At 42.7% G+C, this 12,514-nt stretch overlaps 1 protein-coding gene across 1 annotated transcript; it reads left to right on the top strand.

The window, feature by feature from the left end:
- The first annotated feature begins 979 nt into the window (after positions 1–979).
- Positions 980–11,418, top strand: LOC134672453 (uncharacterized). Its single transcript, XM_063530358.1, has 3 exons — positions 980–2,845; positions 3,077–5,743; positions 10,513–11,418. The coding sequence occupies exons 1-3, from the start codon at positions 980–982 to the stop codon at positions 11,416–11,418; spliced, it is 5,439 nt and encodes a 1,812-aa protein (XP_063386428.1).
- The last annotated feature ends 1,096 nt before the right edge of the window (positions 11,419–12,514 follow it).

A 12,514-nucleotide genomic window follows, 5' to 3' on the forward strand; every position in this document is an offset into this window, starting at 1 on the left:
AAAAGTATAGATGCTAAGGGTACCTACTAATTATAAACTATTGTTTAAAGCACAAGCCACTTAGCAACGTCGTATTATACATACTCAGTTTAAATTAATCAAACATTTCATGTTTACAAAGTAATACGGGAATTACCTACTAGCGCTGTTGCTCCCTAACTCGCAAAGTTGTGTTTCGCTGAGATTACCCCATTCTTACGCTCGTGATATAACCATAATTCGATGGCTGGCGGAATTAACAAGGAGATTGCAGCTCATACCTGTATACCAACGTATATACGTCTAAAGGGGCACCTTTAAAGATAGCAAGTAAGTAAGTAGATCTAGAGGTAGCCCGTTATAACAAAATCCCGAACATTATGCAGTAGGACCCAATAACGAAGGTCGGTGCACGGAAGGGAAATTGCTCGGGAAAAATTTACATTTTCATTGAAATTTCCACTCTTGGGGTTAAAACTATGCTTTCTTGGTAAAAAACATCATTTTGTACCTATAGGACGTTTCAAAAAGTTGGTGTAGTTTCAGTATACCTAATAACTCATTGTTACGAGTACCTAGTATTAATAAGTAGGTACCTACAGACAGACTCTTAAACTCTTAACCATGCTCTTATGGTTTAAGAAAATAGGTACCTACAGAACTGTAATTGAAGTGGAATTACCATTAGATATAATAATGCATTTCAGATGTGAGAAATCTTAATACAACCTAATTAACCTACCTACAAGTATTTACTGCAGCGGTACACGAATAATTACAGATATCTGGATCATAAGTGTGCAACACACAACCTTTTTATATATGTTTACCTTTTTTACGTATATTTTGTTTATGGTTTTTGCTACTATTTTTGTCTATTTATTACTGTCACATTATATTTTGTTTTACCATCGAAACCAGTGCCTTATTATTTTTACAGTCGTATATAAAATTGGTTCTTCTACCGTAAAGCTCAATGATAACTCGCTCAAAAAGTGCAATGAGTGAGACGGCTCATAAGGGAGACGGTGAAGCCGTCGGGAGGGACACTGCTCCGCTCGCGCAGCAAGGCGCGGGCCCTGCCCCTCACGAACCAAGGCCGACACCTTCCCGCGCGGCGAGCGGCGCCTCGTCGCGCTCCTCCGCCACCATTGTGGCGCGCCAGCTGCAGGCGAGGGCGCAACATGCGCGCCGTCTGGCTGAGATAGATAAAGAACGAGAGCGGCAGGCCACTGAGCGCGAACTGAGCATCGTCGCGGCTGAACGCGAACGCAAAGTTGCTGATCTCGAACTGGAAGCCAATCTCGCCGCCATAGAGGCGCGGGGCTCAAGCCGACATGGAAGCCATGGCACGCGCAGTCGTGCAAGCGTACAGGAATGGTTGAATAATACGATTCCTAACACCACTGAGCAACATTTATTAAGTGCCAACCCACCTTTCAGGTCCGACGATATTGCGGCCCAGCGCGAGCCACTGGGACCGAGAGTGCCGCACGGCGCGAGTGCCGCGGCATATGAAAACTCTCCTGAGCAAAATCGCCCTGAAGACGGAGGAGTGACTCGCTTAGTAAATTCGCTCGATAAGTTAATAAATAAAGTGAACCAAACGAAGACGGAGCTGCCGACCTTTGACGGCAAGTCATATTTAGATTGGTTAGCTTTAAAAAGAGTGTACGAAAATAAAGCAGATAGTTTCTCGCCTACTGAAAATTTAGCTAGGTTATCACGCGCCCTACGAGGGGCGGCGCGCGAGGCCGTGGCAGGCCTGCTAGCGGCGGCCCGCGACCCCGGCGCGGTAGTGGCCGCGCTGGACGCGCGTTTCGGCCGTCCCGAGCTCGTCGTCATGCATGAGGTGACAGCGGTGCGTGCCCTACCTAAGGTAAGCTACGACGGTAAGGATCTAGTGATTTTTGCAAGTCGTATTCGTAACTGCGTAGAGGTTATCCGCATGTTAAATAAGCCCGACCATTTACGCTCGCCTGAGCTGTTTCAAGCACTATGGAGCAAGCTGCCTGCGCTGCTGCGTCCACGGTGGCTAGATTATGCTCATTCGTGCAATGGTAGTGCTTCAAAAATTGAAATGTTTGCCGATTTCCTCTCGCGCGAAGTCGATCTGCAATGCCGATTTGGAGGCGCTGTTGACTATGCGCCGGCCCTAAATTCCCGGCCGATCGGTAGTAGGGACACAGTAAACATTATTGCTGAAAATAATCATTCGTCCGGTAGCATTCCAACATCAGTAAATACTAATGATTCTGGTAATAATTGTTCATTATGCAAACAAAACCATGACTTATCTGATTGTGACAAGTTTGTCAAACTGTCAATTAATGATAGGTGGCAATTTATCAAAAAGAATAAAGTATGTCATAGGTGTTTGAAAAAAGGTTTCCATAATAAGAACAAAACTTCATGTATGAAAAAAGTATGTAGCGTAGAAGGTTGCGAAATGCGTCATCATAATTTGTTACACGGGTCTAAATTTGAACGCGTCGTTACTGCGCACATCGACGTGGAGGACAACGACGGCACCGCCGACGGCGACTCCTACGACGACGACGACGAGCAAGTGCCATCGACGTCTAGTGTGACCGCGCCCCCGGCCGGCAGCCTGCCCGAGGCGCCCGCTGCAGCTCCACTGCCTGACGACTCGGAACACGATATTCTGACGCACGCGACCTCTTCATTGCCCAAAGAGCCTTCTGAACGGCCGTTGTTAAAAATTGTTGCCGTTACTGTGTCTGGACCCTCTGGTAGCGTTGACACATTCGCGTTATTGGACGATGGGTCCTCAGGCACGTATATTGACTCTGAAATTACTTCTCGAATTGGAGCAAAAACCATAAACAAAATATACGTAAAAAAGGTAAACATATATAAAAAGGTTGTGTGTTGCACATTCTCCCCTTTTTTAGAGAGAGACGAGGACCTTCGCTAGTTTTCTTAGGGGTCTGCGCAGCACTCCTCAGGCACGTATATTGACTCTGAAATTACTTCTCGAATTGGAGCAAAAACCTCCGATAGGGTAATTCACGTAGATTGCGTACTTGGTTTAAGCAAGGATGTTAAAGTGCAGTATGTCAATTTTAATATACAGGGTCGTCATTCAACCGAAGTTCACTCTATTAAAAAGGCTAGATCGACTAATAGTTTAGGTGCTGCGCGGCAGTGTGCGCATCAAGATAGTGTGCGTAAGTACCCTTATTTAGCTGATATAGCCGATGAATTTTGCTACGGGGACATAAAGCCCATGCTGATTATAGGACTTGACAATTGGCATTTGTCATTCGCTAAAGACGTGCGCAAAGGAACCAGGACACAACCTGCAGCTATTTTAACAGCTCTTGGCTGGGTTTTGTTTGGTTTCGGTTGCAGCAAGACTAAACGGGTTGACGTTGTCAACCATATCGCAGTAAGCGAACTTGACTCCGATAGCGATTATTTTACTGTAGAGCGACTTATTAGGGAGCAATTTAAGATCGATTCAATTGGTATATCGAAAAAAGAGGCCCGCAACGCTGATGATGAGCGTGCCATACAAGTACTAGAGAGCACAGCTCACCGTCTGCCGGGTGGTCGTTTTGAGGTAGGATTGCTATGGAAGGCTGATAATCTGGACATTCCTGACAGTTACAAGTTAGCACTGTCCAGATTCCTAAGCTTAGAAAAGAAAATGATTAAAGATCCTTGCTATGCTGAACGTTATCGTCGCAATATTCATGACATGCTATCCAAAGAATACGCTGAACAATGTTCTTCTCGCCCTGCTTCTGGACGTCCCGTTTGGTATCTACCGCACTTTGGCGTGATTAATCCGAATAAACCCAATAAGTTGCGAACGGTACACGACGCGGCTGCAAAATCTCACGGCGTGTCATTAAACTCTTTGTTATTGACTGGCCCTGATCTTTTGCAACCTTTGCTGGGTGTTTTGATGCGTTTTCGCGAGGGTGCCGTCGCTTTAAATGCTGACATTCGTGAAATGTTTCCGCAGATCAAAATTATTGAAAAAGACAGAGACGCGCAAAGGTTTTTGTGGCGAGATACCCCGGGTGAACCGATTAGAACGTACCGCATGTCATCCATGATTTTTGGCGCCGCGTCGAGCCCATTTACTGCCATACACATAAAAAATAAAAATGCTTTAGAATGGCAGGAAACTTACCCTGACGCGGCTCGAGTAATCATCGACGACCATTACATGGACGATTGCATTACTAGCTTAGACGACGTCGGCAAGGCTGCCAAGCTGGCAGCCGATATTTACACCGTACACGCTCACGCCGGTTTTGAAATGCGCGGCTGGACGTCGAATAACTCTAGTGCGCTTTCGTTGTTACCTAAAGAATCATTGCTTGAGGTCCCTCACTCTAATAATGTTGACGTTGAATTAGGTCGTCTGGCTACGCCGGTTCGCACGCTAGGTCTTATCTGGCAACCCGGAAACGACCTGATTGGTTTTAATACTGGTATTAGGAAAGATACCGCGTTGCCAGAGAAGTTAACAAAGCGAGAGGTTCTAGTGCACGTAATGAGAATTTATGACCCGCTAGGAATCCTTGCACCAATCGTCGTTCGTGGTCGTATTATGTTTCAAGACGCTTGGCGCAAGGGTTTGAACTGGGACCAAGAGCTTTCTCAATGTGACAGCGCCGCGTGGAAGTTATGGTTTCAAGACCTGATCTCCACTTCCAGTTTACGGATACCACGCCGCTATAACTTGAGCGATCTCGAGGTAGTAGAGTGCCAATTGCACGTGTTTTCGGATGGAAGTGAGTCCGCATTCGCCGCTGTGGCCTATTGGCGCTTTCTTTATGTAAATGGCGATGTAGGGCTGTCCCTCATCTGCAGTAAAGTCCGCGTGTCCCCAATTAGGCCTGTCTCCATTCCTCGTTTAGAACTTCAAGGTGCTCTAATGGCCGCGCGTCTTGCCACGTCGATATGCGAATCCCATCGACTGAAGCCAATGAGACGTGTTTTCTGGTGCGACTCAATGACTGCGCTGGGTTGGCTTCGTAGTGATTCGCGCACCCTTAAACCCTTTGTATCTCATAGAGTTGGCGAGATACTGGAGCTTACTAACATCAGCGAGTGGCATTGGGTGCCGAGCGACCTAAACGTAGCCGATGATGCCACCCGTGTCAAACGTTTTGTGCTCTCTCCAGAATCTCGCTGGATCTCAGGGCCTACCTTTCTCTTTTCCTCGGACTGGCCTGCTGAACCTCAAATTGATGTCAGCGGACTAGGCCGCGAAGAGTATAAAAATATCATTCATCTTATCACCGAGACTGATCTGCCCGCACCAGTCTCTGCGGATCCAAGTCGATTCAGCTCATGGCTGAGAATGGTGCGAGCAACGGCAAAAGCGCATCAATTCATATCACTATTGCGAATGCGTAGTATAAGAAGACGAGACGTCAACTTCAATCTTCCTCGTCTTGAAGGACTCTTATGTTCCTTCCATCCAAGTTGCACATCCTCTCCTGGTACCTCTAATCCCCCTAACATCCTACCAAGAATAACCGCGACCGATTTACACCTTGCCGAGCGCCATATTTTGCGGCAAAGCCAACTGGATTCTTTCAAAGAGGATATTTTGCGGATAAAGAATCGAGACCCGTTGCCACGAAGCAGCCGCCTTTTCACACTGTCCCCCTTCATAGATGACAACGAACAACTTCGAATGTCCAGTCGTATAGTCGCAGCACCAGGCGTCACCGATGAAGTTAAACGACCGCTGATTTTAGACGGGAAACATCCAACAGTACGCCTACTAATAGCCAGATATCATCAAAAAGCTGGTCATGCGAACAAAGAAAAAGTCTTGAACGACCTCCACCAAAGATTTTGGATTTTAGGCCTTAGAAATGCTGTCCGTGTAGTGGCCCATGACTGCCAGTTTTGCAAACTTCACCGTGCCAGAACTTTCCAACCACCGATGGGAGATCTCCCATACAACCATTTCCAGTCGCCGTTACGACGCGGTGTAGACACATCTTGTGTCGACACCGTCTGTTTCGGTCACAATTCCAGTCGCAGAGTCGTCGCCGTGTCGACACAGTTACTAGAAATGGGGAAGGGTCGACACATGACACAAAGTGACATAAAGTGTGGTCGCCGTGTGCACACATTGTTACGAGTTTGCGACTACTTTATGCCAAAATCATTCGTTCATTCGTTCATTTTGTTCCTGTCAAATGGAAACTGTCAGATGGAAATAAAAATAGTTAAATAAAAATAAGTGACATTAATACGCCATCTCTAAAACGGATTACAAGACTTAATTATATATTGTTTGCATTTATATTACAATAGGACTTAAATTATTATGGGGAATTAAACTGCTCGAGTGATTTGATAAACTAAGTGTAATATAATCAACGCGCCACCACATTGTTTTAGTTTAGCCGGAAATGAAATTGTTTACTTCTCAGTGCCTGTGTTCATAACTATATTATTTGATGCATTTTTAGTACTTCGATGCGTATACTATACTTAAATAACAGAAATAACGCTTTACATACTACGAAACTTGTTAATTATGATGTATAAATATGGTTTAAGGCTGAGAAATATTGCAGTCACAAAGTAGTCGCAATGTTTCGACTTTGTGTCGACTCTGTGTAGACACATGACACGCGCTGTCAAAAGTAATAACTAAGTTACTGGATTTGCAAAATGGCTCCTTGTGTTCATTCGTTTTCAGATATTCTCAAAGTGTAAGAGCCATGCCGTGGTCAGAGATGAGGGCATTAATCGTCTAACTGTTTATTCGACTAAAAAAGTTAATCCTCATATTTTAATCGCGATTAATTTAGTCGACCTAACATAGATTGAAATTGCATTAATCTGAATATTAATCGAATAAATTATCGATTAAATCTCGATTGAAAGTTGACAGGGGGACATTTTTGTACGTAAATGGAATAGGATTTGCATGTAAATATTTCCCACCTTTTCGGGGCGGGGACAAATGGGAACACACAATTTTTGGATGTATTCCCATTTATTCCCGCAGGGAACAGATGGAATAGGATTTGAAAGTAAATATTTCCCATTTTTTCCCACCTTAACGGGGTGGGGACAAATGGGAACACACAATTTTCGGATGTAATCCCATTTATCCCCGCAGGGAACAGATGGAATAGGATTTAGATTGTAAATATTTCCCATTTTTCCCCCCTTATCGGGGTGGGCACCAATGGGATCACACAATTTTTATATGTAATCCCGTTTATCCCCGCAGGGAAAAGATGGAATAGGATTTGCATGTAAATGTTTCCCATTTTTTCCCACCTTATCGGGGTGGGGACAAATGGGATCATACAATTTTTAGATGTAATCCCATTTATCCCCGCAGGGAAAAGATGGAATAGTATTTGCATGTAAATATTTCCCATTTTTCCCACCTTTTCGGGGTGGGGACAAATGGGAACACACAATTGTCAGATGTAATTCCATTTATCCCCGCAGGGAACAGATGGAATAGTATTTGCATGTAAATATTTCCCATTTTTTCCCACCTTATTGGGGGTGAGAACAAATGGGAACACACAATTTTCAGATGTAATCCCATTTATCCCCGCAGGGAACAGATGGAATAGGATTTGCATGTAAATATTTCCCATTTTTTCCCACCTTTTCGAGGTGGGGACAAATGGGAACACACAATAAAATTGTCAGATGTAATTCCATTTATCCCCGCAGGGAACAGATGGAATAGTATTTGCATGTAAATATTTCCCATTTTTTCCACCTTATCGGGGTGGGGACAAATGGGAACACACAATTTTCAGATGTATTCCCTGTCGTGACAATGTGACGTAACGACAGGTGCGACATTTCGACAAGTCTCATTGTTGCTGACGTCACAGGCATCCATGGGCTACGGTTATCGCTTACCATCGGGCGGGCCGTATTCCTGTTTGTCACCATCATTGTATTATTTTTAAAAACTTTATTATATCGGCAAAAAACAGGTATTTCTCTTGCGATGTTTATGATGATAATTATGAAAATTGTCACAAGATTTCAAAGAACTTTCGGTAATTGTTTTCGGTAGTTGTGTTGGAATTTCGTGACAAAATTGTCGTATTTCTTGTGACAAATGTCATTAGCTTCGCAAAATAAGTACTTATTAACTGGCGATATAGTGGAGTTTTTTTTAAATTAACATGTTGGTGGCAAACAACCACACCGCCCGTCTGATGGTAAGCGATTACCGTAGCCCATGGAGGCCTGTGACGTCAATTACAGTGATGTAGACAATTGTTGGACCTGTCACGTCCTAAAACCTATAAAACGATATTCATGACGACTTTTATGACAAAATGCGTAGCCGTCATCTTGGATTATAAAATGGTCATCATTTTCGAATTCTGCACTCCCTAAAACCTATAAATCGACATCCGTGACGACGCAAGTTATCTTTATTTTCAGAACTAACTTCTTGCTACAGAATACAAAGGACAAAAAAAGAAGCAAGGAGGTAATGAAACAAGCAAAAATACTGATGATTCCTCGACGCAATTGGATGATTCTTAAATTGTATCCAGATTTTTTTGTCATAAATGTTTTTATTTTTCACATATAACTCACACAAGCTCCGTGACATTTCGACCTTGTAATTTTTTTAATGTTTATGTTTGATGATTGAAATAGTAACTCTAAAAATTATATTTGTGTCTTATATTCCTGCCGAAGACTTTTATTTTTCCTTTTCCTTCTACACAAGTTAGGCCCAGTAATAAGAATTTAGGGCTCTCAATTTTATCTTGACTTCTACATCAGTAAAGCTACGAGGCCATGTTTGGTATCCTTTTCGTATAAATTCACAGTACCAAATTTAGTTATGGTATCGCATTGACACCATTCCGAAGTAAAAACATATAAACTTATTAAAATACTTTCTTTTAAACTCCTCTGCACGCTTAAACTGCTGAACAGTTTTAATTAAAAGGTACACATATATTTTGAGTCCCGAGACAGGACATAATAAGTTATCTCAAAAATCATCCTTTAAAGGTGTGAAATGTGGTGCAGGGGGGAATTCAGAATTGAATTCTTGAAGTTAATACTTACTGTTTAAGTTTAGGTTTGAAGTCATGTTTTTTATTATTTTCAACTAAATCAAAGATGTAGAATTGTAGACCATCCCAAATTTCATATAAATCGGTTCAGCGGTTATTGATTTTCCGTACAAATTTTCACGCCACTTTTCACACCTTCAAAAGATGATTTTGGTTATAAGATCTATCCTATGTCCTGTTCCGGGACGCAAACTATTTCTATACCAAATTTCAACGAAATCGGTTCAGCGGTTAAGCGTCAAGAGGAGTTTAAAAAATACCGGCCAAGTGCGAGCCGGACTCGCGTATTAAGGGTTCCGTACATTAAGTCCGCCTCGCGCTTGGCTGCACATTTCTAATAGGTTTTCCTGTCATCTTAATAATCATGATAGGTAAAGGACTATTTTGTGTATTTTTTTCAAAATTTAAGACCTAGTAGTTTCGGAGATAAAGGGGGGGGGGGGAATGGTAATTTTTTGGGTATAAAATCAATTTGTTTACGTTACATGTCCGTCTTTGGGTCCCTAATTTACATATATGTACCAAATTTCAACTTAATTGGTCCAGTAGTTTCCGAGAAAATAGGCTGTGACAGACGGACAGACATACAGACGCACGAGTGATCCTATAAGGGTTCCATTTTTTCCTTTTGAGGTACGGAACCCTAAAAAAATTGTTTGTAAATTTTGTAGAACACGGCCTAGCACCTTCACTGATGTAGAAATCAAGATAAAATTGAGAGCCTTAAATAAAGTTTCAAGAGCGGATATCTCAAAAACTAATCAATATATGGAAAAAATTGACTAAATAAACTTGTAACAAATTAAATTAACTTTCATTTTGTATAAGTGGCCATGTCGCTAAGATGCATAGTTTCCGAGATATAATCGAAAAACCGGAAAATGGGACCTTCAAAGCCCCCTCTCTCCCCCCCGCTCAAGGGCTACGGCCGAGGACTTTTGATATGTTTACCTCCTAACTTGTCCAAACCAAGTTACGGAGTCAAAAATTGTGTTCCGAGCATTTCCCTCTACAACTTTTTTGAGCATTCGTTGCCTGACCTAGTAGCGTATTGCATTTCTTTAAAAACTTTTCTGTAAAAGGTGGACGGGTGTTGGGCGTTTATATGGTTTTGGTCGATTTTTATCATTCGCATCGCCCATGATGACTTACTAGAATTACGAGCACACGAGACACTAATAGTAGTTTGACAAACCTTGGTTTTCAAGAGGTATTTTATATTGACATTTGCTGTCACAAATTTGCTGTCAGATTTAGTCGCAAACCGCACGCAAAGTGCACACAAATGTGTCGACACCTTGTTACGGAAAAGTGTACACACGGCGACGACACTTTGTTTCGAAACAATTCTAGACACATTGTGTGGACTCTGTTACGACACATCTGACATTTAGTTACCACTTTGATGCTTCTGCGACTGGAATGGTTATATGGGCTACCGGAGGCTCGTTTGGCTCATCATCAAAGACCGTTCTCTTTCGTCGGCCTGGACTACTTTGGACCCATACTTGTTTCGGTTGGTCGAAGAAGGGAGAAGCGCTACGTTGCCCTATTTACGTGCCTCGTCATCCGCGCCGTACATCTTGAAGTGGTACACAGTTTATCGACGGACGCAGCCATAATGTGTCTACGCCGTTTTATTTCTCGTCGAGGAACACCACATGAGATCTGGTCAGACAACGGAACAGCCTTTGTTGGGGCAAACAGGGAGTTACGAGCTCTTTACGGTGACTCTGTTGAAGATTTTGCCGCCAACGAATCAATCAATTGGCGGTTCATTCCTCCCGCAGCACCTTTTATGGGTGGAGCGTGGGAGCGGTTAGTTCGCAGTGTTAAAGAAGCTTTAAAAGTGACCCTCAGAGAACAGGCTCCCTCAGACGAAGTTTTGAGCACACTATTGGCGGAGGCTGAAGCCCTGGTAAATACGCGTCCGCTTACGCATGTGTCGCTTGATCCCGAAGCTGATGAGGCTCTAACACCGGCCCACTTCATACTCACATCTCCATCTGGCCACCCCATACCCGCTACCCTGACCGAGGCGGATCTACTTAGTCCAAGCAAGTGGCGCAGAGCGGTGAGACTGGCTGACCATTTTTGGCAGCGCTGGGTAAAGGAATACCTACCCTACTTGGCACCACGTGCGGGGGGAGGGTCGCCGCCTAATGTCGCAGTAGGCGATATCGTGATAGTTTGCGATCCTAACCTACCAAGAGGCTCGTGGCCCAAGGGTCGCATTACCGCCCTTTACCCTGGTAGAGACGGGATAACAAGAGTGGCGGATGTTGTTACCGCCGTCGGAGTGCTGCGCAGACCCCTAAGAAAACTAGCGAAGGTCCTCGTCTCTCTCTAAAAAAGGGGAGAATGTGCAACACACAACCTTTTTATATATGTTTACCTTTTTTACGTATATTTTGTTTATGGTTTTTGCTACTATTTTTGTCTATTTATTACTGTCACATTATATTTTGTTTTACCATCGAAACCAGTGCCTTATTATTTTTACAGTCGTATATAATAAGAATAGGTATAAATTATTTTTTTTTTTTTTTTTTTAATTTATTTAACAGAACACAAAGTACAGTGTTACCTATAATTAAAGTTTCGCCAAACTGTAAAACAGTTTGTTGGCGATGCGCTCAACTAAACTAAAAACAACAATAGTACTTAGGTAGGTAATAGATATCAACAACACACAACTGCCTGCCAGCCTGTAATTTTTTATTTACTTAAAGTAGTTTTACCTATATTTTGTACTTACCTACTATTGGCAAACTAAGTAAGACAATAGGTAGACAATTGTACAATTGTGTTCCCGGAGTCAACTCCAAAGGATAAGGGATCATAATAGGAATTTTCCTCCAGCGAATATGCGAGCCGATACCCTTTTCAATTGTATCGTTTTTATACCTTCGCCGTAATGAAATACTTGTCCTGTCTATATTGCAAATTCAATATTGGACCCAAAATGTTGCTACTTCAACTATTTCTACACGTAGATATAGAATGGACTACCTACGTTTTGTTTTTTTTCTGAGGACCGAAATCCACTCTCGAAATACCCGTTGATTTAAAATAGCTGAGTGGATTGGAAGCTGGGAAACAATGTCTTGTAAATAGCTGGATGTTCGGACGACTCTTAAAATAAAACAAAATTTAAAAAAAAGTTTGTAAAATATGACTTGAATAGAGTGAATAGGCTATGGGCCCGATTCGGATTTTGAAATAGACATCTACTAGATATCTTTTAGACATCACCAAGGTACGATAACGATATGTTTAAGATCTAACCTGTCAAATTTGACATTTGCGCGATTCTGGAGATACTCTCGAACGATTTCCACAGGATATGACTAAGAGATCCAATTCACATCTAATAGATATCTTACTCTATCTAACGTAAAGGTTGCCCGAATTGCGATGCAAAAGAGAACTAGTTGATATCTAAA

The sequence above is a fragment of the Cydia fagiglandana genome, chromosome 2 (genome assembly GCF_963556715.1).
Source record: "Cydia fagiglandana chromosome 2, ilCydFagi1.1, whole genome shotgun sequence".
In the NCBI taxonomy this organism is placed as follows: Eukaryota; Metazoa; Arthropoda; class Insecta; order Lepidoptera; family Tortricidae; genus Cydia; species Cydia fagiglandana.